The sequence below is a fragment of the Ascaphus truei genome, chromosome 10 (assembly GCF_040206685.1).
Source record: "Ascaphus truei isolate aAscTru1 chromosome 10, aAscTru1.hap1, whole genome shotgun sequence".
Lineage (NCBI taxonomy): Eukaryota > Metazoa > Chordata > Amphibia > Anura > Ascaphidae > Ascaphus > Ascaphus truei.
Window position 1 is genome coordinate 13,303,233 of NC_134492.1, and position 26,834 is coordinate 13,330,066.

Genomic DNA, 26,834 nt, shown 5'->3' on the forward strand with positions numbered 1-26,834 from the left:
CTGGAATACAGAACAGTTTCATTTAGCTATCGGGAACATAGAGGTAAATGTTACTGATATGTACCCAGCAAGGGAAATCTTGCACTCTTAACTACTGCCCAAGACACTAAATCTACCTAAAAAAAAGTCATTTCGTGTGCTGCAATATACCTGCGATTTTTCCACCGAAGCAGTGTGTTTGTCACACATCGGGCTAATTTCCATTCCTCTTTCTCGCTCCTTGTCTCCTTGTTGGAAGAATTCTTCCATGATTCGGTCTGTCCACTGCCGATACAATTCCAGTGACTTGGTGGGATTGCTTAAATCTGCACAGTGCACCATATTCCTGAGAACCTGGATTAAAAAAACAAAACAAAAGTCTTGTTAAATTGTCCGGCAAAGATTTATACATGTAGAGGCAAAACAATCATTTTTGCAACAAGCTTGTTATCATAGCAGAGTTCAGCAAAGGCCTTATCTTAGAGGACCTTTAATTCGGTATATTTCTCAAGATAAACGTTCTAAGGTACCTGAACTGTGTCAGAGGATTTGGGGTTTAGATGTTTAATAAATTCAGTAGCATATACCATTATGTGAGACACATGGAAACATTGATACGGTTAGAACCTACATTTATACACAGTATTTTCAAAATGACACTAGCCATCTTAAAAAAAAAATGGCAAAAAAACAGTCAGCTACTACACCAGGAGCTTAAAAAGTAACAATGATCCTGCCTCAGTGTTTTATTTTGTTTAAATGTGCATTTAAATTACAAATCAGACAAAGTAGGAGTCCCATAAAAATGGCAAGTTCTCAGCAAAAAGCAACTCTGAAATTCAGAACACGAGCGCGCACGTTCTTAAAGTCTTGCAATGCTGCAGAGAGATGAAACACCATCAAAGTGGTTGATAAGCCCCACTATAGCAATTGTTATTTTGACTTTTTCCCATTTTAGGCACATATCTTTTATCTGGTGATCCTGAGCAACGCAAGGTTTTTAAGGAATAACCAATTACATTGAAAATGTGTGTTAAAACCAGTATCTGAATGGTATATTGTTTAGTAATCCCAGAGATGTGATCTAACTGGACATATCAAAGATTGGTTTGGAAAATCCTGGCGTCATTCTCCTTCGGTCTTTTAAAAAGAAATACTGTAGCCAAGCCTGCCCATGCCATTACATGCCATTATAGAGGACTTTAATGGTAGGCGTTGGAGAAGCATGAAATACCCTATATGTACTGGATGCTCTTCAACTCAACTAACAATAACGGATCCCATTATAACAGTCATTATTACCTGTATACGGTCTGTGTAATTGTCCAGAAGGAGAACGCCAGAACTGGTCACTTTCTTGGTCTCCACCATAGTCTTTAGATCCGCCAAGAGGCTCATGTGTTTAGACATATCGGTCGCCAGTACCTGTAAAGCGAGAACGATATTATTAAGTAAAGTTCTAATAGATAGTACAGGCTTTAAAGGAGCAACCCATTTCTTTGGCAACTTTTTAAAACATTTTTTTTTTAACACAGGATTGAAGCAAGGGCTCTGAACCCCATTCATTTCAGTTTGGGGGGGCCTGCTTCCGGAGATACCTCCGAAAGGGGTGCCGGTATCTATCTGCTTTTTAAAGCTCTCATGTCACGTGGGCCAATAGGAAGCCGCACCGGATGACGTCACGGCTTCCTATTGGTCCACAGGTAGCAGAGCAGCTACTGGTACCCTCTCTCAGCTCCGGAGAACTCCTGCTTCAATCCTACTGGTCCACAGGAGCTTTGAAACTCTAGCATTACGTGATTCCTGCTAGCCAAGCGAAGCGGCTATCCGCACCTGCTACGGAGGTAAGTATCTCCGGAAGCAGGGGGTCCCCAAGCTGGAATTAAAGGGGTGAGCTCCAGAGACCGTCCGCTTCAATCCTCTGCACAAAAGTGCCCGCATGGATTGCCTCTTGAACACTAATAGCAATAATAATATTAGCAGTAATTCTCACCAGTTCTATCACCATTTTCCTGAGCGACTGTCTCTGCTTCTTGGTAAGGTTCTGAAAGATGTCACAATGTTCTTCTTGCAACAATTTAAATCCCACAGCGAGATGGTGATTTTCTAACACGGACTCGTCGTTGTACATTAGCGCCAGTTCAGAATCTGTAAAAAAACAAACAAAACAAAAACGGTAAGTGGACACATGAATCTTAAGCAAAATGACAATATTTGAAAACCCATTTTTTCCCCTTGAACCTAATTATCCCGGAGGAGCAGAGTGTGCGACAGACGCAGCGCCTCGTTAAAAGGGGTAAATTTATACATTCTGTAAACGATATAAGGGCCATATTTGTATTTGTTGGTGTTAAGACTGGTACCAAGCAACTAGAAATATCTTGGTAACCATGGTGGACACAGATCAGCTACGAGGGACCCCCAGATTTAGGCAAAATAGATTTGTATTTTTTATTTGGGGGACACGAGCAATATATTGCAGTGTTAACATATTGGTATATTGTATTGGTGTGTTCCTTTACACAGAAAATACATAACATTTTTTAGAGACAGATGGGCCAGAGGGGACCTTCAGTTAACTCTTTGTAGTTCCTATTAGTAGTGTATAAATGACCTCCTTTACTTCTGGAAATGGCAAGGGGCTCAACTCCAGTCCTCAAGCCCCCTCAACAGGTCAGGTTTTCAGGATATCCCTGCACCAGCCCAGGTGGCTCAATCAGCGCCAGCTTCAGCACAGGTCGTCCACCTGTGCTGAAGCTGGGATATCATGAAAACCTGACCTGTTGAGTTGAGCTCCCTCTGCCATATGCAATGCATTCATATAAATGAGATCCAGTTCATTACGGTTACTGTTCTACGTGATGGAGAAACATACTTGTATTGATAAGGAACTGATTGGAGACCCCGGGATGATCCACGTCATGAATTGCAGCTGCAAATATTGCAGCAAGGATTTCGAGGTCGGTGAAGACAGCCTGCGAGGGAATCAGAATGAGTGTCAGGAAATCAAATCACCTGCCATAGCCACACAGAATGGGGTTTATTTGTGTCACTGCACATTCTCAGCCTCATTTCGTAGCCCTCGGCTGCTTTGATCTGAGAACATTAACATAGTGCCACGCGGGTCCCAGCGGGGGCTGTGTAAAGATCACAGTGCAAAGCTGCTGCGGGGTGCAGAATGTGGGGCACGTTTCTGCTCAATGTCGCTTTGTGCTGCAAATATGCATCACACTTTAACTAAGCGCCAGTGTCATTAATGCACGTTCACCATCAATGTTCACTGTCCCTGAAAGAGATTTGCAAGGACTAAAATATGTATCTAAAACACTAGAGACAGGCCAGAAAAGTAGACGTGCTTTAGGAGTCTGAATGTTTTGCCATTTACAGCTCACTGAATTTTACTGATATTTCTGCAGTTTGCCACAGAAAATGCAGTGTTGTAATACATGGATTTTAGGTACACCTTTTGTGCCTTGATATAATGCAGTACAGTATATACCAGGGGTGTGCAAAGTGGGGGGGGGGGAGAATTTCCAAGGGGGGCACGGCAGCTACAGAGGTCCCGCATACTCCCCCAAGGCATTTAAATGAAATGCCGGGGGACCGCGTGAGGCCTGTGCAACTTCTCCTATCTGATCTTCGGCAACGCGTGAGCCATGGTAACCGGCGTCGCATGACGCCGGAGCTGAGGAGGGGGTGGGGGGGCGCGAGCCGGGGGGGTAAGCAGGCAGGTTAAAAACATTGCGCACCCCTGGTATATACCATGGTTAAAAACCATCTTGGTGAACTCATAAAATTCTCTTAATTGAAAAAGTTGGTGAGACTGTGACTCTGATTCACAAAAAACAGTCTGGTTAAAAAAAATGTTATAGCGGGTAAATAACATTTCCATACTCACATCTAAGGCTGGCGTAGAAAGCAGGACATGCGTTGATTGGGTGACATCGGCAGCATGTAGGCTGTTATGATAAGCAACATCCGAATGGTAGTGATCTTCCAAGGTCATTGTATACGTCACCAGGGTATCAGCTGGTATTTTAAAGGTCTTTAGTAGATCTCTTTCCTGTGTAGTAGAAAGTGAAAAATACAATATTAATCAGGCTCAGAAGGAACACAAAGGGGGTCATGCACTAAGCAGTGATAAGTGGGTTTTCTGGGTGCTATGCACTAAGCAGTGATAAGTGGGTTTTCTGGGTGCTATGCACTAAGCAGTGATAAGTGGGTTTTCTGGGTGCTATGCACAAAGCAGTGATAAGTGGGTTTTCTGAGTGCTATGCACTAAGCAGTGATAAGTGGGTTTTCTGGGTGCTATGCACAAAGCAGTGATAAGTGGGTTTTCTGGGTGCTATGCACTAAGCAGTGATAAGTGGGTTTCCTGGGTGCTATGCACTAAGCAGTGATAAGTGGGTTTTCTGGGTGCTATGCACTAAGCAGTGATAAGTGGGTTTTCTGGGTGCTATGCACTAAGCAGTGATAAGTGGGTTTCCTGGGTGCTATGCACTAAGCAGTGATAAGTGGGTTTTCTGGGTGCTATGCACAAAGCAGTGATAAGTGGGTTTTCTGAGTGCTATGCACAAAGCAGTGATAAGTGGGTTTTCTGAGTGCTATGCACTAAGCAGTGATAAGTGGGTTTTCTGGGTGCTATGCACTAAGCAGTGATAAGTGGGTTTTCTGGGTGCTATGCACTAAGCAGTGATAAGTGGGTTTCCTGGGTGCTATGCACAAAGCAGTGATAAGTGGGTTTTCTGGGTGCTATGCATTAAGCAGTGATAAGTGGGTTTTCTGGGTGCTATGCACAAAGCAGTGATAAGTGGGTTTTCTGAGTGCTATGCACTAAGCAGTGATAAGTGGGTTTTCTGGGTGCTATGCACTAAGCAGTGATAAGTGGGTTTCCTGGGTGCTATGCACAAAGCAGTGATAAGTGGGTTTTCTGGGTGCTATGCATTAAGCAGTGATAGGTGGGTTTTCTGGGTGCTATGCACAAAGCAGTGATAAGTGGGTTTAAGTGAGATACATGCCTTTATAGCGTGATACTGCCTGATATGAGATTCACAAAGCAGTGATAACAGTGCAGTATCGTGCTATAATGGCATATTTTCCCACTTAAAAGCACTTATCACTGCTTTGTGAATCTCACAGCAGGCAATATCACGCTATAATGGCTTTTTATCTCACTTAAAAGCACTTATCACTGCTTAGTGCATAACCCCCTATGTATATGTATATATACAATGGCTTGCAGAAGTATGCACACCCTACCAATAATGTCACCAGGTGTTGAGTTACAAATAATTTCCCCCCTTTTTAAAAAAAAAAAAAAACTGGAGAGGAAGTTCACGTCGGCAGGAAATGACCCGTGGCAGGAAATGACCCGTGGCAGAAAGCCAAAGCCACACTAGAGTGGTTGAAAGAGAAGAGAATGTTCTTGAGTGGTCCAGTCAAAGTCCTGACCTGTGTCCAATCGAACGTTTATGACAAGACTTGAAGATTGCCGTCCATCAACGTTCCCCATCAAACTTATCAGAACTAAGCCAAAATCTCCCCATCCTACTGTGCAAAGTGAGGAGAGACCCATCCATCCTACTGTGCAAAGTGAGGAGAGACCGATCCATCCTACTGTGCAAAGTGAGGAGAGACCGATCCATCCTACTGTGCAAAGTGAGGAGAGACCGATCCATCCTACTGTGCAAAGTGAGGAGAGACCGATCCATCCTACTGTGCAAAGTGAGGAGAGACCGATCCATCCTACTGTGCAAAGTGAGGAGAGACCGATCCATCCTACTGTGCAAAGTGAGGAGAGACCGATCCATCCTACTGTGCAAAGTGAGTACAGACCGATCCATCCTACTGTGCAAAGTGAGTACAGACCGATCCATCCTACTGTGCAAAGTGAGGAGAGACCGATCCATCCTACTGTGCAAAGTGAGTACAGACGATCCATCCTACTGTGCAAAGTGAGTACAGACCGATCCATCCTACTGTGCAGAGTGAGGAGAGACCGATCCATCCTACTCTGCAGAGTGAGGAGAGACCGATCCATCCTACTGTGCAAAGTGAGGAGAGACCGATCCATCCTACTGTGCAAAGTGAGGAGAGACCGATCCATCCTACTGTGCAAAGTGAGTACAGACCGATCCATCCTACTGTGCAAAGTGAGGAGAGACCGATCCATCCTACTGTGCAAAGTGAGTACAGACTGATCCATCCTACTGTGCAAAGTGAGGAGAGACCGATCCATCCTACTGTGCAAAGTGAGGAGAGACCGATCCATCCTACTGTGCAAAGTGAGTACAGACTGATCCATCCTACTGTGCAAAGTGAGTAGAGACCGATCCATCCTACTGTGCAGAGTGAGGAGAGACCGATCCATCCTACTGTGCAAAGTGAGGAGAGACCGATCCATCCTACTGTGCAGAGTGAGGAGAGACCGATCCATCCTACTGTGCAAAGTGAGGAGAGACCGATCCATCCTACTGTGCAAAGTGAGGAGAGACCGATCCATCCTACTGCGCAAAGTGAGGAGAGACCGATCCATCCTACTGTGCAAAGTGAGTACAGACCGATCCATCCTACTGTGCAAAGTGAGGAGAGACCGATCCATCCTACTGTGCAAAGTGAGGAGAGACCGATCCATCCTACTGTGCAGAGTGAGGAGAGACCGATCCATCCTACTGTGCAAAGTGAGGAGAGACCGATCCATCCTAATGTGCAAAGTGAGTACAGACCGATCCATCCTACTGTGCAGAGTGAGTACAGACCGATCCATCCTACTGTGCAAAGTGAGGAGAGACCGATCCATCCTACTGTGCAAAGTGAGGAGAGACCGATCCATCCTACTGTGCAAAGTGAGGAGAGACCGATCCATCCTACTGTGCAAAGTGAGGAGAGACTGATCCATCCTACTGTGCAAAGTGAGGAGAGACCGATCCATCCTACTGTGCAAAGTGAGTACGGACCGATCCATCCTACTGTGCAAAGTGAGGAGAGACCGATCCATCCTACTGTGCAAAGTGAGGAGAGACCGATCCATCCTACTGTGCAAAGTGAGGAGAGACCGATCCATCCTACTGTGTAAAGTGAGTACAGACCGATCCATCCTACTGTGCAAAGTGAGGAGAGACCGATCCATCCTACTGTGCAAAGTGAGGAGAGACCGATCCATCCTACTGTGCAAAGTGAGTAGAGACCGATCCATCCTACTGTGCAAAGTGAGTACAGACCGATCCATCCTACTGTGCAAAGTGAGTACAGACCGATCCAAAAAGACTCCTAGGAGTAATTGCTGCAAAAGGGGCTTCTACCAAGCACAGACTTAGGCTGAGTCCCCAGTGTAGGCTGCAGCGCGCGCTGTGACGTGCGCGCCACACGCAACAACACAGCCATCTATGGGGCAGGCCCCAGTGGCTGTGTGTGTGTAGGCGCGCAAAGCGCTGTGATGCGTACGCTGGCAGGGAAGACAAGAATTTTGTCTTCCTGTGCCGTGATCGGTGCGTACCAATGGAAGGGCAGATATGCCCCGTCATGGCCCCGCTCCCCTACCGACCGTAGATTTAAACTGCGCACGCGTCGCAGGAATGACTGGGGCCGTAGCCGTAAGGGGCTAAATACTTATACAACTCGTACTTTTCACTCTTTTTTTCCCATTTGGTGACATTTATCCTCCTCATAACAGTGCACAGTTTCACCACTACAGCTTCGTAGCTTAGAATAAAAATAGTTATTTTGGAAAAATGCGCATACATTATTGGTAATTCAACAACTAGTGACATTAGTGGAAGGGGTGAATACTTCTGCATTCCAATGTGTATATGTTTTTATGTATATATACAGCTCAACCCCGTTACAGTGCGATCCGCTACAATGCAGATCCGCATATAACGTCGTCTGAGTGTGGCTCCCAATTTAAAAACATCTCCAAGGTATTTTATTTTGATAACATTCAATGCTTTATTGTTAATGGACGCACACACGGAGACGCACATGCCCCCTCCCCCATATACCATGCGTGAATTGAACCCATGATCTTTCATATGCTGGTGCAATTCTCTAGCTGCTACACCACAGGGTTGGTGTGATGAATCTAACTCTATAAACAGTAGATGTTAAGTTTGTTTATAGAGTCAAATTCATCACACCAACCCTGTGGTGTAGCAGCTAGAGAATTGCACCAGCATATGAAAGATCATGAGTTCAATTCCTGCATGTGTATTATATCAAATGTATTCCCTGTTGGGCTGTCATTGGTCAGAGAAGGGTCATTTGACCCTCCTCTGCGCTTGAACGTCAAATTGAACTGTCTCCCCAAGTACTAAGTTTGGGAGAGCGTACGTACATGCCGTGCACTAGCCTGATGAAGCAGGGAGAGGAGAGAGCTGCAGATGCCGGGAAAGTCCTCGCGGGACCCCTGATAGAGGTGGTCATTTCGCGATCCCGGTTATAACGCGGGCTCATTATGTGGACCCCAAGCACCGCGTTATAACGGGGTTCAGCTGTATTATATCTATATATATATCTATACAATCAATAAAAACAGAGAATCAACTCTTGAAAATGCCGACCAAGGTCTAATTCTGAATAAATGTGTTTTTCTATTTTATTACCACTTCCATTATTATCAGTATTTTGGATGAGTTCCACAAAATCAGTGGGATCAACGGAAATTTTAGGGCCCTACAGAACTATTGACAAATGATGAATGGAGAAGTTGATATATCAATTTATACTTGAAGGATAATAAATAATACTAACCTGAAATATGGCATACATCATGCACGTAAGAGGCCGGTTGCACGAATATGACGCAACCTTGAAGATATTTAATCCCCATTTATTAAGGTCGTCCAACTCCTATTAAAAAAAAAGTAAGACGCACATTTAAGCGGATTGGGTAGATGCATAGTGAGTAAGTCTACAGGTGTGTTATTGCGTTTGAATACTAGCATAATGCAAGCTTATGGTCCAGTTTTTAGTACCAGAGGGAGATAGCTATTGATACTCTATCTAGAACAGGGGGGTGGGGGGCACCTCCAGTCATCAAGGGCCACCAACTGGTCAGGTTTTCAGGATATGCCTGCTTCAGCACAGGTGGCTCAATAAGTGGCTCAGTTAGAATGACTGAGCCACTGATTCAACCACCTGTGATGAACAGTGGCGTAACTACTGCCTGGGATACCAAGGCACGCCCCGGGGGCCCCAGCTCGGAGCGTGGACTGAAGGGAGCCAGCATTGTGGCGTCATGTGATGTTGCGTCATCATGACGCTGTGATGTCATGACCTCGCCCCGGGGCCCCTTAAGGCGTAGTTATGCCACTACTGCTGAAGCAGGGATATCCCAAATACTTGGCCTGTTGGTGTCCTTAAGGACAGGAGTTGGTCACCCCTGATCTAGAACCATTATGGTTCGATATGTGAAAGAATGAATCACTTGTTTTAATTAATAATATAGTGGTGCATTATTACAGCCAATATCTAAACAGAGAGCACATTTCAGGGTGAAAAATTGCTGCAATAGTTTGATAAACTGCACTACCCCCACATTATTATACTACCCCTGTGCAATACTCCCACATTATTATACTACCCCTGTGCAATACCCCCACATTATTATACTACCCCTGTGCAATACCCCCACATTATTATACTACCCCTGTGCAATACCCCACATTATTACACTGCTCATGTGCAATACCCCACATTATTACACTGCTCATGTGCAATACCCCACATTATTACACTACCCATCTGCAATACCCCCACATTATTACACTAACCATCTGCAATACCCCCACATTATTACACTAACCATCTGCAATACCCCCACATTATTACACTACCCGTCTGCAATACCCCCACATTATTACACTACCCGTGTCCAATACCCCCACATTATTACACTACCCATCTGCAATACCCCCACATTATTATACTACCCCTGTGCAATACCTCCACATTATTACACTACCGTCTGCAATATATCTCTCTTCCATTTGAACATTGGATTACAATTGTGTCTGCCATTCAATTGGCAATATGACACGAGCTGGTGGAAAGTGTTGATTAGCTTTGTGCTATTTGCCAGGGTATAGAGCCGCGCATACCGTGGACAGGAAGTCCTCGCTATCTGTCGTCACACCGAATCGGGACAGGCTGGTGTTGTTCAGGCTGGAGCTGTGCATTAACTTTTTCACTCCACTGATCTGTGTCATAAGCTGCTGTTTCTTCTTCTTCTCCCGCTCCTTCTGCGTGGGAGACGGCATCTCCACATCGTTTTGCTTATCTGGAAAGATAACACAGATTTTAGTCAAATACTCTGCGGAAACAGTGTTTTTGTGCAAACTTAAAACTAGATGTAGTTTTGCTTACATTTATAGATCTAAAACAATATAATAAAACACAATAAAAGACAAAAAAAACCTAAATTGATTGTTTACTTGCCTACCTTTTTACTACTAGCTATCACTATGAGAACGTTTCTGTGACCAATATATACACACACAACACACACACACACACACACACACACACACACACACACACACACACACACACACACACACACACACACACACACACACACACACACACACACACACACACACACACACACATATGTGTGTGTGTATATGTATATACAGTCTGTATGTATATATATATATATATATATAGATATATATATATATATATATATATATATATATATATATATATATAACTTCTCCCACGATATGTGATGAATGTAACATACAGTAGAGTAGTACATTTTTTCATTGAAATGAAATATATTTAGAACGGTTTCCCTTTCCTGCTCACCTCCTTCATTAAATGAATCACATTATTCTGTGCCTGTTCAAATCTGCATATGGGATCATTTATTGTGTCAAAATGAGTGCCGCACAGTTTTGCCTTGTATCACTTATCCGCCCTCTTCGTCCGCGGCACACGTACTGCACACAAAGTGCAATATTAGTGCACATTATCCCAGCCCTGCCTGCATCCTTCCTTGACCCTCGATAACGAATTCCTATAATTGCTGTCCGTTGTGGAACTTCGTCCTCTCACGTAGCAAATCATTTTTTTTACTGCTGGAAAGCCACTTATGGAAATAGGTCTTTTCCCAGAATATGTATATATGAATCAGGTCAGCGCGACGCAGACTCAGCGAGAACACCTAGACACCTGCAACATCGCAAGCTGCGGGAAAGTAGGTTATTCTATTCCCTTGCGCGCCCCCGGCCATCTCTGGTGACTTTCAGACATTTGCTTGCTTTGCGATGCTTAATTAAAGCCCTGCGCAATAGAACGGAAGCGCGCCGAACTGCTGCTGTGTCTGGAGCGCTGCAGTAGAAAAAAAAAGAAGGCTATTATTCACACGCGGCAGTGTCAGTGCGACACTAATAGGTGTTTCCCTGTGGGCTGCAGCAGCTGTCGGAGAAACAATTGATGCACTTCCCCTGCATGGATCCTCCTTGAGAAAATCGAGTCAGCTGACTGTGGTAACGGCAATCCCTCACAAAGGCCGCGCTCTCCGCACTCCCTGATCGCCAACCTCTATCCACTACCTCAATGCACCACCTCCCTGGCACCTTTTGCTGCCGTAGGAGCATGCAATGCGATGTGAGAGTGTTAAAAAATATACAATAAGTCAGGGGGGCTCAACTCCAGTCCTCAAGCCCCTCCCCCAACCCCCCCAACAGGTCAGATTTTCAGGATATCCCTGCTTCAGCACAGGTGGCTCAACCAGAGGCTCAGTCAAACTGAGCTTCTATTGAGCCACGTGTGCTGAAACTGTGGTATCCTGAAAACCTGACCTGTTGGGGGGGAGGTAGGGGAGGACTTGAGGAGTGAAGTAGAGTACCCCTATATTAAGTCTTTGTAGCATGTTCCTTGGGGTGTTCTTATAAGGGCAAGGTAATAATGGTGCTTTACTGTGCTATGGTAGTTATATGGAATTTTGCATTAGACACAAGAGCTGTTGGCTTCAATTATCAATTGTGATGCGATTACAAAACGGTGGGAGTCGGAGTTCTCTCTCTAAGCGGATATATGTACTGTATGATCAAGGTGTTGGAAGTACCATTCATTTGTACAAATGTTATTATTTTGCTGAAATCATGGAGTTAAAAAAATATAATTTTCCAACATAATATATACCGAATTGTTAAAACACTCAATATGAATAATCAATATTGGTTACACGTGCCTCTATATCAACACGCAGCAAAGCTACATTTCAGCTACGAAGAACTCTCATTTAAGTCCCCTAACACAGGGGGGCGCAAACTTTTTTCCCTGCGCCCCCCTGCCGGCTGTCCCCTCACTCCCGCGCCCCCCCCCCCCCAACCCCAACTTACCCTCGCTCCGGCGTAATGACGTCACGTTGCCATAGCAACGTGACGTCACATGACCTCGCAGCGTCATTTTGACGCCGCGTTGCCATGGCGACGCCGGGATGAAGCCGCCGGAGCCACGGGTAAGTATGGTTTACAGAGGCCCTGCAGCTCCCCCGGCACTTACTTTAAGTGCCTTCGGGAAGCGCGCGGGGCCTCTGTAAACCCCGCGCCCCCCGTCGGCAGTGTCGCGCCCCCCCTGGGGGTCGCGCCCCACAGTTTGCGCACCGCTGCCCTAACACATACCCCAACATCCAACTATTCTACAAATCTCATGACCAAGATAGCTACTAGAGCAGTTTTTTTTCAACAGGGGTTCCCCGAGTATCCCTAAAGGGTTCCCTGCAATTTTCAGGTCATTTAAAAATTGTACCAAATACAGAAGAATTTACAATGCATCTGATAGACGCGCTATTAGAGAGGGTTGGGGTTCCGTACAATGCATCTGATCTCAGACACGCTATTAGAGAGGGTTGGGGTTCCGTACAATGCATCTGATCTCAGACGCGCTATTAGAGAGGGTTGGGGTTCCTTACAATGCATCTGATCTCAGACGCGCTATTAGAGAGGGTTGGGGTTCCTTACAATGCATCTGATAGACGCGCTATTAGAGAGGGTTGGGGTTCCTTACAATGCATCTGATAGACGCGTAATTAAAGAGGGTCGGGGTTCCTTACAATGCATCTAAGCTCAGAATTTCATAATATAATTATTGGGTTCCTTAATAAAAAAAGCTGAATACCAGTGTACTAGAGCTTCCATATGCATGAATGGTGCAGCAAACACAATTCAGTCACGTGGAGCAGCTCATGCAGATAAGCAATTCAATTGAATGACAGAAGATATTTATATGAATACGTAGAGAGAAAACATGGATGGCGCTGCTTTCTATGATGAAAACAATTCAAAAACCGTCCTCCGTGGCATTATCTGCAGCTGCACAATGCAAAAAAACGTCCTCCGTGGCATTATCTGCAGCTTTACAATGCAAAAACCATCCTCCGTGGCATTATCTGCAGCTGCACAATGCAAAAACCGTCCTCCGTGGCATTATCTGCAGCTGCACAATTCAAAAACCGTCCTCCGTGGCATTATCTGCAGCTGCACAATGCAAAAACCGTCCTCCGTGGCATTATCTGCAGCTGCACAATGCAAAAACCGTCATCCGTGGCATTATCTGCAGCTTTACAATGCAAAAACCATCCTCCGTGGCATTATCTGCAGCTTTACAATGCAAAAACCATCCTCCGTGGCATTATCTGCAGCTGCACAATTCAAAAACCGTCCTCCGTGGCATTATCTGCAGCTGCACAATGCAAAAACCATCCTCCGTGGCATTATCTGCAGCTGCACAATGCAAAAACCGTCCTCCGTGGCATTATCTGCAGCTGCACAATGCAAAAACCGTCCTCCGTGGCATTATCTGCAGCTGCACAATGCAAAAAACGTCCAACGTGGCATTATCTGCAGCTGTACAATGCAAAAAACTGTCCTCCGTGGCATTATCTGCAGCTGCACAGAGCAGTGATTATTGAGGATGTGATCACATGGAAGCCAGTTATTTCTTGCTTCCTATTGTACAGTGAAAGAGGAATCCCTTGTCTCCAGGGGTTAGCAGATAGAAAGGGAAGAGGCTGCAGCAATGTCACACTGCATATAACAACTAATGGCAGACAATACCCTCAAGGCTCAAGGTACTGTACAAGGACCCAAAAGAGCGACGTTTGAGTGGTGTGAACCAAAAACTGACATTTTACACACAAAAAAACCCATCACGAGAGAAATTATCCTAAAATATATTAAGCTTAGGCTCCACTTGTAGTGCTGGCAACAGCGACGTCGCGTAAAAACAAATACATTGCGGCCGTCGCGTGCACGTATAGTAAGCGCGATGCGACGGCTTGGTCACGATCACTGGAAGTCATCTCAATTTGAATTTTCCAGCGACCGCAGCCCGACGTCGCCGGTACTATAAGCGCAGCCCGACGTCGCCGGTACTATAAGCGCAGCCTGACGTCGCCGGTACTATAAGCGCAGCCTGACGTCGCCGGTACTATAAGCGCAGCCCGACGTCGCCGGTACTAGAAGCGCAGCCTGACGTCGCCGGTACTATAAGCGCAGCCTGACGTCACCGTTACTATAAGCGCAGCCCGACGTCGCCGGTACTATAAGCGCAGCCCGACGTCGCCGGTACTATAAGCGCAGCCCGACGTCGCCGGTACTATAAGCGCAGCCTGACGTCGCCGGTACTATAAGCGCAGCCTGACGTCGCCGGTACTATAAGCGCAGCCCGACGTCGCCGGTACTATAAGCGCAGCCTGACGTCGCTGGTACTATAAGCGCAGCCTGACGTCACCGTTACTATAAGCGCAGCCTGACGTCGCCGGTACTATAAGCGCAGCCTGACGTCGCCGGTACTATAAGCGCAGCCTGACGTCGCCGGTACTATAAGCGCAGCCTGACGTCGCCGGTACTATAAGCGCAGCCCGACGTCGCCGGTACTATAAGCGCAGCCTGACGTCGCTGGTACTATAAGCGCAGCCTGACGTCACCGTTACTATAAGCGCAGCCTGACGTCGCCGGTACTATAAGCGCAGCCTGACGTCACCGGTACTATAAGCGCAGCCTGACGTCGCCGGTACTATAAGCGCAGCCCGACGTCGCCGGTACTATAAGCGCAGCCTGACGTCGCCGGTACTATAAGCGCAGCCTGACGTCGCCGGTACTATAAGCGCAGCCTGACGTCGCCGGTACTATAAGCGCAGCCTGACGTCGCCGGTACTATAAGCGCAGCCTGACGTCGCCGGTACTATAAGCGCAGCCTGACGTCGCCGGTACTATAAGCGCAGCCTGACGTCGCCGGTACTATAAGCGCAGCCTGACGTCACCGGTACTACAAGCGCAGCCTGACGTCGCCGGTACTATAAGCGCAGCCTGACGTCGCCGGTACTATAAGCGCAGCCTGACGTTGCCGGTACTATAAGCGCGGCCTGACGTCGCCGGTACTATAAGCGCAGCCTGACGTCGCCGGTACTATAAGCGCAGCCTGACGTCGCCGGTACTATAAGCGCAGCCTGACGTCGCCGGTACTATAAGCGCAGCCTGACGTCGCCGGTACTATAAGCGCAGCCTTACTCTCGAATGAGAGACTCACTGCAAATGGATGAATCTTACATGATATACTTGGGAAACATGTAAACCTGCACAATACGCCCTGCTTTGCTGCGAGGCACAGGAGCAGCAGCACTATAATAACTGAGACATTAATAAGGAAATATAGCAAGTTCAAAGCTAAGAAATGACAGCCACGTGACCTAACACCACTACTGGGAAATACCGTCTCGTTAACAAGGCCGGATGTACAGATGCATAATGGTTAATGGCATAATGTGGCCATTTGATCCAACTAGTCCAGGTGTGGCTAACTCCAGTCCTCAAGGGTCACCAACAGGTCAGGCTTTAAGGATATCCCTGCTTCAGCACAGGTGACTCAATCAGTGGCTCAGTCGAAGATTGAGCCATCTGTGCTAAAGCAGGGATATCCTTAAAACCTGACCTGTTGGTGACCCTTGAGGACTGGAGTTGGCCACACCTGGCCTAAGTAGTAAGGCCCTGTACAGGCCATTAGTAAACACTGTCCCCAGCCTCAGTGTCTCTTGCTATAATGCAGTCGGTTACATGCTCACTTGCCCAGTATAGGTAGAGCCTATAGATTTTCTACTAGCCAGAGTTGCTTCGTCCATTTTGGCATCAATAAAGCGATGTGCTGCGTTCCCATACTGGGCATCCTGCCTATTTCCTAACATGACACTGCCTGCCTGCTGCCTGAATATCAATGTGGGTGTTTTGTTTAGGGAAAGTGTTACATATTTCCATCTACAGTCAGGTCATGGCTGTATGTGAAATAACTATTTATTATGTGTAACACTGGCACGTACACAAAGGAAATCAAAAAGGTATGATTAATGTCTTCCCTTAAACAGCTCGCAATTCTGTTTTTGATGCGATACTGTAACTCACTGGACACCAGAGCACTCCTGGGCACTCTCCCAGCACTTGAGCGGTTAAAAAAGGCAAGTCAAGCATTGGTAGAAATAAACAATGTATCCGAGTAGTTTTTCCGAGGGAATCCCCACAGGATTCCACTAGCAGAACGTGACTGCCTGCAATGATTTAATAAGGGTCATTTAGCAAGAGCTGTGTCAACTCAGCAAATAATTGTATGTAAAGTACAGCATGATAAGCATACTGTCGCACACGCTACCAGCAAATCACTGGTCTTACCCAAGAACGTGTTAGAGATGTACTCAGACACTTGGTTTCCTGACCGGCTCATCTCTGAAAGGTGCGTCAGTTCGCGATTCAACATTCTCTTGAACTGTGGAGAGTCAGAAAGTTAACACATGAACATGTATTCATTACATTTGGCTTCAAGCTTTATTACATTGCGATAAGACTTTGAATTGGGTTGATTTCTGGCAATTATTCAGGATGGGAGGGGCATGGCATGAGTTGGGTTGGAGGGGCATGGGATGGCATGGGATGAGTTGGGTTAGAGGGGCATGGGATGAGTTGGGTTGGAGGGGCATGGGAGGGCATGGGATGAGTTGGGTTGGAGGGGCATGGGAGGGCATGGGATGAGTTGGGTTAGAGGGGCATGGGAGGGCATGGGATGAGTTGGGTTAGAGGGGCATGGGAGGGCATGGGATGAGTTGGGTTGGAGGGGCATGGGAGGGCATGGGATGAGTTGGGTTGGAGGGGCATGGCATGAGTTGGGTTGGAGGGGCATGGCATGAGTTGGGTTGGAGGGGCATGGGAGGGCATGGGATGAGTTGGGTTAGAGGGGCATGGGAGGGCATGGGATGAGTTGGGTTGGAGGGGCATGGGAGGGCATGGGATGAGTTGGGTTGGAGGGGCATGGCATGAGTTGGGTTGGAGGGGCATGGCATGAATTGGGTTGGAGGGGCATGGCATGAGTTGGGTTGGAGGGGCATGGCATGAGTTGGGTTGGAGGGGCATGGCATGAGTTGGGTTGGGGGGGCATGGCATGAGTTGGGTTGGAGGGGCATGGCATGAGTTGGGTTGGGGGGGCATGGCATGAGTTGGGTTGGAGGGAAATGGGATGAGTTGGGTTGGAGTATTTCTACATTTTTAAAAACACAAAAAAGGGAATTAATGTGTGTGTCTAGGTCGTAAGCATCCTTTTGGAAACCCAGAACTGTAGCTTTACACAAGAACCGCAACAACATTTTCTAAACCTGGTTAAAAAATTTATTTTATAAATGATCATAAACTTAATTCCCACATCACTTATATTTACACAGTTAAGTTAACAATTCTGAAACGCACACATGCTACTGGTATATGGATGGAAGAAAAGGATCACGTGAGGTTTAAACACTGTATTATGCACTGAAAATCTTGCGAGTATAGTATTGCTGTGCTAATCATATTTTCACAATAGCCTAGTCTTGGCGCATAATGTTAATTTACAGGAGGGTTAAGCAGAATGAAACAATAGTAGCATGTACCACATGTTTATTTAATCTTGATAATTGAAAGGAAGATTAGGATTAATGACTGTTGGCTCATTTCTATTTTGCTAAATGATATTCTTACAGTATACAGGGCGACTAAAACTGGAAACCCACTGAGATGTTCAAAGCAGAACCTCAAACAAGCACAAATCTCTACGTATATCTTTAGAAACTAAAATGCACCAATGTATGTATTTATATATCATGTCACGTGTATATATATTTATATGAACACATACTTTATATGAAAATATAGCTCAAATATACATGAATGTGTATGAGAATACACACACATATGCATACACACACACACACACACATACATACATATATATATATATATATATATATATATATATATATATATATATATATATATATATATATATATACATACACATATACACACACACACACACACACACATTATTATATTCTTCCGAAATTAAAACCCACCTTGATATAGCCCCAGGACACAGAAAGCAAATAATTTGCTTCAGGCATTTTGGAATACTCCACAAAATATTTCACAAATCCCTTGCAAAGAATTCACAGCCCATACAGAGGAAATGCGAAGGAACGAGGAATTCCCAGTGTCGCTGCAATGGAACAAAAATCAGCAGATCGGGCATCCACAAACCCCAAGGATCATGAAAGGTTCCAATCCAAGGGAGAGGCAAACGCCGAATTCCATCCCAGTACTGGAGGTAAACGTATAGTTATCGCTCGCAGAACAAACCAAAAAAAAAAAACAGAAGAGGGGGGTGGGGGGAGCACGAAGAAGCCAGAGCTAAACCAAGTGTATGAAGCTATCCAAGTGGAAGCACTTATTGGATGTGAACAGCCCTGCTTTCCCTGTTGGCTTTAGGGGATTCCAACTTGGGATTTGTCGTGCTTGGATGAGCTATGCAATGAAGTAATGATTATTCTGTGTTCTGTGGGGGGGTTGCCAGTCTGAGTAGTGCAGCCATATCTCTAAACAGGGATATTAAGATGGTGGAGAAACCCCCTGCATAATTGAGGGAAGCTTACTAGCCTGTAGGTGCCCTCCCCTCCCATTCTGCATATTTTAACCCTTCACATTTGGCACGGGAACACCAAAATGATGACGAGTCCCCGCAGTAACATGAACATATAATTGGTTGTTAGCTTGGCTTCGTGTGCCTTTGTGCTGGGATGAAATTGAAAATCTTATAGCAATGACGGTTCTGGGATACCCATTTATTCTGGGTAATCCCTTTCAATAGCATACTCGAGCTATGTTGCAGTAAATTGATGCAACATATTATTACATTGATAATCCAAACACAAGACTCCAATTATTCACAAGCAAAGAAGTAGAAGTGATGTATACTGTATATTTGGATTGAGTATGTTTGCTTCTACAATTATCATGGGAAATACAAACACGCCACCATATTACTTTGGCGTCACATCATTTACACGATATTTCACTGCCTCGGATACAAAGATACTTGAATTCTGAAGATATTCCAATTTCCGAATGGTCTGATGCATTGTCTCTCTAGGTCTCCGTTAAATAATTCATTTTCGGCTGGCTGAGGGTGACATCACCTTCCCCCCCCCTCCCCTCACCCTCCGTGTCGGTGGGAAACCTAGCAGCGCTGCAGTGTAGCATCCCGGCGAACCTGCAGGAGGGAGTTCAAGTGCAGCCAGTTTAAAGAATATTCTGTTGCCATGGCAACTGGACCATGTGACCCAGAGCTTCTTCTACTGTAAGACTCCCCCCCCCCCTTAGATTAAATCATTCATTAAATATGGTGTTCCTGCAAGAATTCCAAGGCATTCCTCTACCTATTAACTCTTTCAGGACTATAGCTATATGCTAGCATAAAAATAACAGCTTAGCACAATATATATATATATATACACACACACACACACATAGATAGATATACATCTCTACTATGCAATGTCCTGTATGTTTTGTTGACAGCAAATAGTCTATGTATTACCTCTACCACGGCTATTATAAACATTGTGTATTTCTATACGCGCTTCTCTTTAGAGAAATCATGGCATATGTCTGTCTAACATTTTCAATTCTATAGCCTGATATACCTTTCACTGGGTCAAATTAATATTTATTTTTAAATTCAGTGGTTATTTTGAGTGAGCGCTTATGCTTTTTGTTTTGTATTTATATTTGTAGCATTTATCAATGTGTCCCGTACACACAGTCATTCAAAAGCTTCCCGACATCACCAGTAATAAGGTTGGAGCAAGACATTCCAAATTCAGCCTTCTAGGGTCACAAAGAGACAAGGTTTTCAAGATCAATGACACCTAAATTAGCAAATTAACCTAGCTCTAGTTATCACTAATCTGTTTATTCAATAAGCCCTGAAGAGGCCGACCACGGACTGGAAGTTCCCATTGCCATCATACTTGTATAATAAGCCCTAAGGCCACGCTGCTTAATTATGGGTCGCCCTAAAATCATGGCCCGTTGGCGACACCTAAGGAGCGGACTTGGATCACTTTTGGTTACAGGGACAACTTATAATAAACCTAGCAGGAAAGGGGGCAACTTATATCATGATTTATCTAAAGAGAGGCGCGTACAGAGATACTCAATGTTTAGAATAGCCGTGGTAGAGGTAATACATAGCCTCTTTGCTGTCTACAAAGCACTTATGTCCGAAGCACTTGTTCCCATGATCTGTTATTTGTATTATTTGTTATTTATATGATTGTCACGTGTGTTACTACTGTGAAGCGCTATGTACATGAATGGCGCTATATAAATAAAGACATACATACATACATACAAAACAGGCAGGACATTGCATAGTTGAGGTTCTTCTGCATTTAATGGGAAATCTCTATTGTAGACTCTTTCTTATAGAAACTTGAACAATGTCTCCTACTCTTACGGCCATAGGCTCTGTGCACTGCCTCTTATTCACTAGCAGTGGAGCTCATTTATTCACACCCGCCAAGCCTAGATGAGGTCAGATGGGCAGCCTGAGTAACCACGATAGAGCCATCTGTTATACGTATGCCATGCCACCTAGTTTCAGAAGAGCACCCGGTAACAAGCGCAGTCATAAAAAACCCTAAACTTACAGTGATTAAAGCAAAGGTGCCACTAGTCCGACTGATTAATTAAGGCAGAAACAAACTGGTCAAATCAATTAAAATCAAAACGGCACTATTTTCGGGTAAAATAGTGGCACAGAGCTATGGTTATGTGTACTATAGTAACAAAGTACTATGGAAATCCACCACAATCAGTCACTATAGCAGGAGTGGCCAACCCCAGTCCTCAAGGGCCACCAACAGGTCAGCTTTAAGGATATCCCTGCTTCAGCATAGGTGGCTCAGTCAGAATGACCGAGCCACTCATTGAGCCACCTGTGCTGAAGCAGGGATATCCCTAATACCTGGCCTGGTGGTGTCCCTTGACTGGAGTTGGCCACTCCTGCTACAGATCATCACACACACACTTAAGAGTTTTCAAGATACCTTTTAACACTTCTCTGAAGAGGACAGCGTACTTTAAGATGTTAGCTTCATACTGTGCCTCTACAATGATCACAGTTCTCTGACTCTTTAAACAAAAGCTAGAGATTGTCCATTAAGATATCTGAAGCAATCAATCAAGACCTAAAATTTGATGCTTTTGTCCCAAATGTTATGGGTTAACTCAGGTGTGGCAAACTCCAGTCCTCAAGGGCCACCAACAGGTCAGGTTTTCAGGATATCCCTGCTTCAGCACAGGTGGCTCAGTCTGAGCCACTGATTGAGCCACCTGTGCTGAAGCTGGTATAGCCTTAAAGCCTGACCTGTTGGGGGGTTTTGAGGACTGGAGTTGAGAACACGTGATCTAGTCATATGCACATTAAGGTAATCTCTTTATCTTTTTCGGTATATGTATATTATATATGTACATATGTTACATACACACACACACGTCTGTGTTTTCATATGTAGGGATAGAAGGATGATAAAGATTCCTGCTTTGAGCTACTGTTTCTCTTCTCCTGAACCCCAGTGCCATTTGCTGGAAATGCCTTCAGGGGAAAGTCACGTTGCGCTGTTTGCACAGATCAATGAGCAATTTTGTGTGAATATCCATTTAATGAATTCTTGGCTAACTTAGTCTGACAGTAACAGCAACAAAAAAAAAGAAGCTGTACAGAACCGCCTTATATGTGAAACATGCTCAGATACAGGCAGTCAAACTGAGCGTTATGCAGTTCTGATAATGAGTCTTTTTTCATTTAATATTTGCATTAATAATTTTTTTTCTCGTGATCGTTTTGTTGTAAGCCATGTTTAAAGTACAATAATAAAAATAATAACTTTTTTCCCAATGGGAACTCAAAGTGCGTCACAATTACAGTATAGCGCTCAGTACGCAGCACAAAGGAATGTTGCAAGCACTGTCCCTGCCCCGTGGAGCTTACAATCTATGTTTTTGGTGCCTGAGGCACAGGGAGATAAAGTGACTTGCCCAAGGTTACAAGCAGCCGATAGCGGGAATTGAACCAGGTTCCCCTGATTCACACTCAGTGTCACACTCAGTGTCACACTCAGTCAGTCAGTCTTTACGCCTTGAGCCACTCCTTCAGTATGATGGGATTTTGGTGGCACTAATTACCATACCTTTTTGTATTTACATACCAAAATGCATATTTCTTTCTTGAAAAGGAGATACTGTATAATCTAAAACAGACTTCCCCTTTTCTGTGTTTGAAGAACTAATATGTGATAACCTAAAAAAACAGTCTCCAGTGAGCAATTGATTGAGCCACGTGTGCTGAAGCTGGGAAGTCCTTAAAACCTGACCTGTTTGGGGGGCTTGAGGACTGGCGGTGAGAACCCCCTCTGTAAACGGTTCTGCTTTGCTAAGGGAGACGATAAGTTCCTGAAAGTTCATACAATACGCCACCTGCAAACTACACCTTTCTGTGGCTCTACTAACCGTCATCACAACCTACATCCAAACCCTTATGGGAACATTTACAAACGTAAGACAGTGTATATTATTTCAACCCATTTCCGTGCAGCTACATGAAATAAAGCAGCTTGAAATCCACACACAATACCACACAATGTCACAGGAAGTGGGTCACAGACAAATGACTTTGTTATTTTTGCTGTGGGTTGGTAATGATGTTATTGGTGATGTGCAAGGAAGCGCAACGCTGATCTCCGACACAAAGAAGCAAAGCATCCAATCCCACGCCGTAACTAAACTCCGCGCTTCCCGCGGCTAGAACTCTAACTAAACACAATCTCAACTTTATTCCCCCTCACAGACCAGAAAATAAAACGTCCCATGCCACGCAGAAGGGAAAGAACGCTGTGTTAGTCTTATCTTGTTCATTAGAATCTCTCAAGCGGTGTAGCCCGACAGTCGCCAAACCGCATGTGGAACGCTGGCACCAGAACTGTCTCATCCAAACCACTACTTCAAAGTGCCGGTCTCCTCGAAGACAGAGATACAATGTAGGGCTCTGCTCACAAGTTCATAATGAAGGTCTCCGTTTAATGTGACAGCCAAGTGGAATAACAACATTTCAAGTCCCATATGGACATGGCACCTGATGAAAGGTCCATATGGGGCCTGAAACGTTTTTATTCCTCTGCTCTTGGCTGTCACAAAAATGGTGAATTGTATTATGAACTTGTGAGTAGAGCCCTACTGTGTATCTGTCCTAGAGGAGACCTGCACTTTGAAGCAACGTTTTGTCTGTGTTGTGTTGGCTGCACAAGTCAGATTCTCCTCGCCGGAGGCCGTTCCCCCGCACTTTGGACTGGTACCATAACTTGTCCAACCGGAGTGCTGCGCGATTTGTCATTTTCTTTACACCGAGTGGCAAAACATAAACAAACAATAAAAAACGACGTTTTCAAGCCTTTTAGTGCTTTGAAAGGCTTATAAAGCACTGCAGTGCAACGCTATACAAGCAGTACACTTTATATGTGCAGTATAGTTCTATAGGTAGAGACATTTGCTTGAAAGAGAAAAGAAATAAAACACTGCCAAATAATTGAACAAGTCTGTGTTTCCGAAACGCTTTGCTACAGTATCTTAAGGACGATCCGACAAAGGAAGCCGCAGTAAAGTAAGGGAAAGACTAAACAATCTGGCAGCAGTTAGGGGAAATATCACGTAGAAGTGGGCAGGAATCTGAGCTGGCAGTCTAACAAAACAAATGATACCGGTAAAACTGTGCAGGGAGGCACATAGTCTGTTGGCTTCCTGCCAAACATTGCGTTCAAGTCACTGACAGAGGACATTGTACGCTTACTTGAGTGCCCTTACGTGTATTTTCACCATGCTTACAGGAACCGAGCGTCACTTTAACCATCTTGTTGACAGAAATGCCCTTTCCGATTGTCTAAGGCAGAACTTCCTCCCCCTGATTATTATGTCTGAGATTCCTTCAGGCTACACTTAGGCACGGGTTGATGGGTTGATGGCCTTTCATTTGTTGATCCCATATAACTTTAGAATAAAAACTCATATTCACACAGGGATTTTGTACACGTGGAGGGCCTGTTTGTGGCAAAATTCTAGTCAATGGTTTTTGAATTATAGGAGCATCATCAATAAACATGGGGCTCCTATAATAATGTGTGTGTATTTAGTCTCCTCGAGACCCTTTCAATTGACCTCATTGCCAAGGTCATGTTCCTTACAATTTTAACACGCATTCTGCTGGATCAAGGGTGGGCAACTCTAGTCCTCAAGGGTCGCCAACAGGTCAGGTTTTCAGGATATCTCTGCTTCTGCACAGGTGGCTCAACCTGTGCTGAAGCAGGGACATCCTGAAAACCTGGCCTGTTGGTGGCCCTTAAGGACTGGAGTTGCCCACCCCTGTGCTAAATCATTAGTGAGGGAGAGCCTCACCATCAAACAATGAACAATGTTACAATTCCTGGGGCACATTTATACTAACGCGTTCTATTTTCTTCTTGGTAAATCAGCACAGGATTAAGAATGTTGATGGATTTAAATCTACAGCTAAAATACGTGGACACTTTGGCGAAGGGTGCCGTCCTCCTAACAACAAAAATGAGACTGCCTTGCGTGTGGTTCTCGTTTTCAAAAAATGGGCTTCTCTTATATATTTTGTTTTCATTACCCTGGTCTTCTGCAAATGTCAAGATCTTTCGAGATAGCTGCTGGGATACTTCTACTGGACATCCATGTGATTGATAAGCCTACATTGTCCCACAGCTGCTCTGTGTTGGGAAAAGCACAGACAGTAAGCCCGTGTGATCCACGGCAAACTTCCAAATGTACCCCAACAGCTTTTTAGTTGTACACAAAAAAAAAAAGTAAGCGTTCTTCTACCCGTTTTTTTGCAGGCTTCCTGTTTGGTTACATTGTAAAATAAATGGCAGAGTATGATTGCACCGTTGAAGAAGTTCCCCTTGCCAATGTTGAAATTGCAACCGAGTGGAAGCATAGTATGGTACACGTCTGGTAGGGGCTTGCTCCCAAGTGCAATGGTCAGTCCTGAGTAAAAGCTCCATTTCTTGGAAATTCAAGATGATAGATATTTTTAGAGAGGTGCACCAAAGGTTACTGCGCCTCAATATTTCTCCAAAACAGAAGCCTCTTGGAGAATGTGATGCCCAAATGCAAAGAAGGGTTGGTTCTTTCTTCCATGCAGTAACAAAGGAGGGAAAGGGAGGAGGGGGTATGATACCTTTTATTGGAACAACAAGTAGTTGATATGTTACAAGCTTTCAAACCTCTCAGGGTCCTTCATCAGGTTTAAGTGCAGTAATACACTTGTGCACTTTTGGATCTATGTGGCTGTTGAGATCTTCTTTACACTGCTACTACGATCCATGTTAGAGGATACAGGCCAAAGCTTATTTGACAAAGGTTTTTTTTTTTTTTTTTGCCTTTTCTGTATCCCTCTTAACTCACTAGAATGCAACGTATGCTGTTATGTTTTATTATAGTGCTTCTGTAAATTCGTAATGTTTTTGAGACAATCAATCTTGTTCCAATCTTTAATTTATCCTCATCTATATTCATTCTCCTAATCCCAGAACGCTATTGATGTTTTAATATAAATGGCTCTTTAGCACACTTAACAATATGCTAGCTAACTATTGATCAATCTGATGTTGAGCCTCTGAAGTATCTGAGAGATTGGGCTCTCTAAAGTGTTAAAAATTCTCAGGACAATAGTTACTTGTATTGGGAATTGGCACAGTTCCTGTGATGTAATCTTTCTTTACAATATTGTTGTGTTCTAAAGCTTGCAGAGGAAGCGATTTGCTTGGTTTCTATTATCTATTGTCTCATTGGCTTCCAGAGAACCTCTTTCTTGGCTCCCTATCCAGACAATGACAGCTTAATTGTAGCACGGCAGAGTTATTAAAAAATAAAATCATTTATTGCATTGCTCAGTGCAAACACCAGGGACACACATCAAACACCACACTAGAATTCACAGGTTCCAAGAAATGTGAATTTTCCTGTACCGATTGTTGTATTTAGGGAGTTTACAAATAACACGAGAATGCGGGATATCGTGCGTCGACTACAGAATGTTTTCACCATGTTCTATTGTTTGCCAATCGGACTTTTAAAAAAAAGAAATGCATCCAGCAGTGACATTACAAAAATTCTCACTGGTCACATCGCGCGTAGAAGACACAGTTTCCTAATTCTCAGAGATATTAATGAACGCACAATAAAGGAATTAACTTTGGAAACTGAACATCACAATCATCCTTCTATTCCCACGTGTATCTCGTGAAAACGCTGCAGGGTTTGGCGCAGGGGAAGCGTAAAGCAGGGAAATAAAATATGACAAACTTCAATATAGACTAACTTTCAGATTCTTTGGGGATAATTCTGCATACTGCGAGGCGCCGTTCAGGCTTTTTTCGGTAGACATTCCAACAACGGAGTATAGTACGTATCTTTACC

The 26,834-nt window shown here is 44.6% G+C and overlaps 1 protein-coding gene across 3 annotated transcripts in view; it reads right to left on the reverse strand.

The window, feature by feature from the left end:
- PDE4B (phosphodiesterase 4B) overlaps nt 1-26,834 on the reverse strand; it is a 239,350-nt gene that overhangs the window by 2,433 nt on the left and 210,083 nt on the right. For 2 of the 3 annotated variants that reach the window (XM_075615891.1, XM_075615892.1), the window contains exons 7-14: nt 16,650-16,743; nt 10,077-10,255; nt 8,728-8,826; nt 3,878-4,042; nt 2,855-2,954; nt 1,973-2,127; nt 1,282-1,404; nt 151-333 (exon numbers count right to left, since the gene is read on the reverse strand). In XM_075615891.1, the coding sequence (XP_075472006.1) occupies nt 151-333; nt 1,282-1,404; nt 1,973-2,127; nt 2,855-2,954; nt 3,878-4,042; nt 8,728-8,826; nt 10,077-10,255; nt 16,650-16,743 (1,098 nt within the window). Of the gene's footprint in view, nt 1-150; nt 334-1,281; nt 1,405-1,972; nt 2,128-2,854; nt 2,955-3,877; nt 4,043-8,727; nt 8,827-10,076; nt 10,256-16,649; nt 16,744-18,358; nt 18,621-26,834 lie in introns of those variants that run through there. The other variant, XM_075615893.1, reaches the window with a different exon arrangement.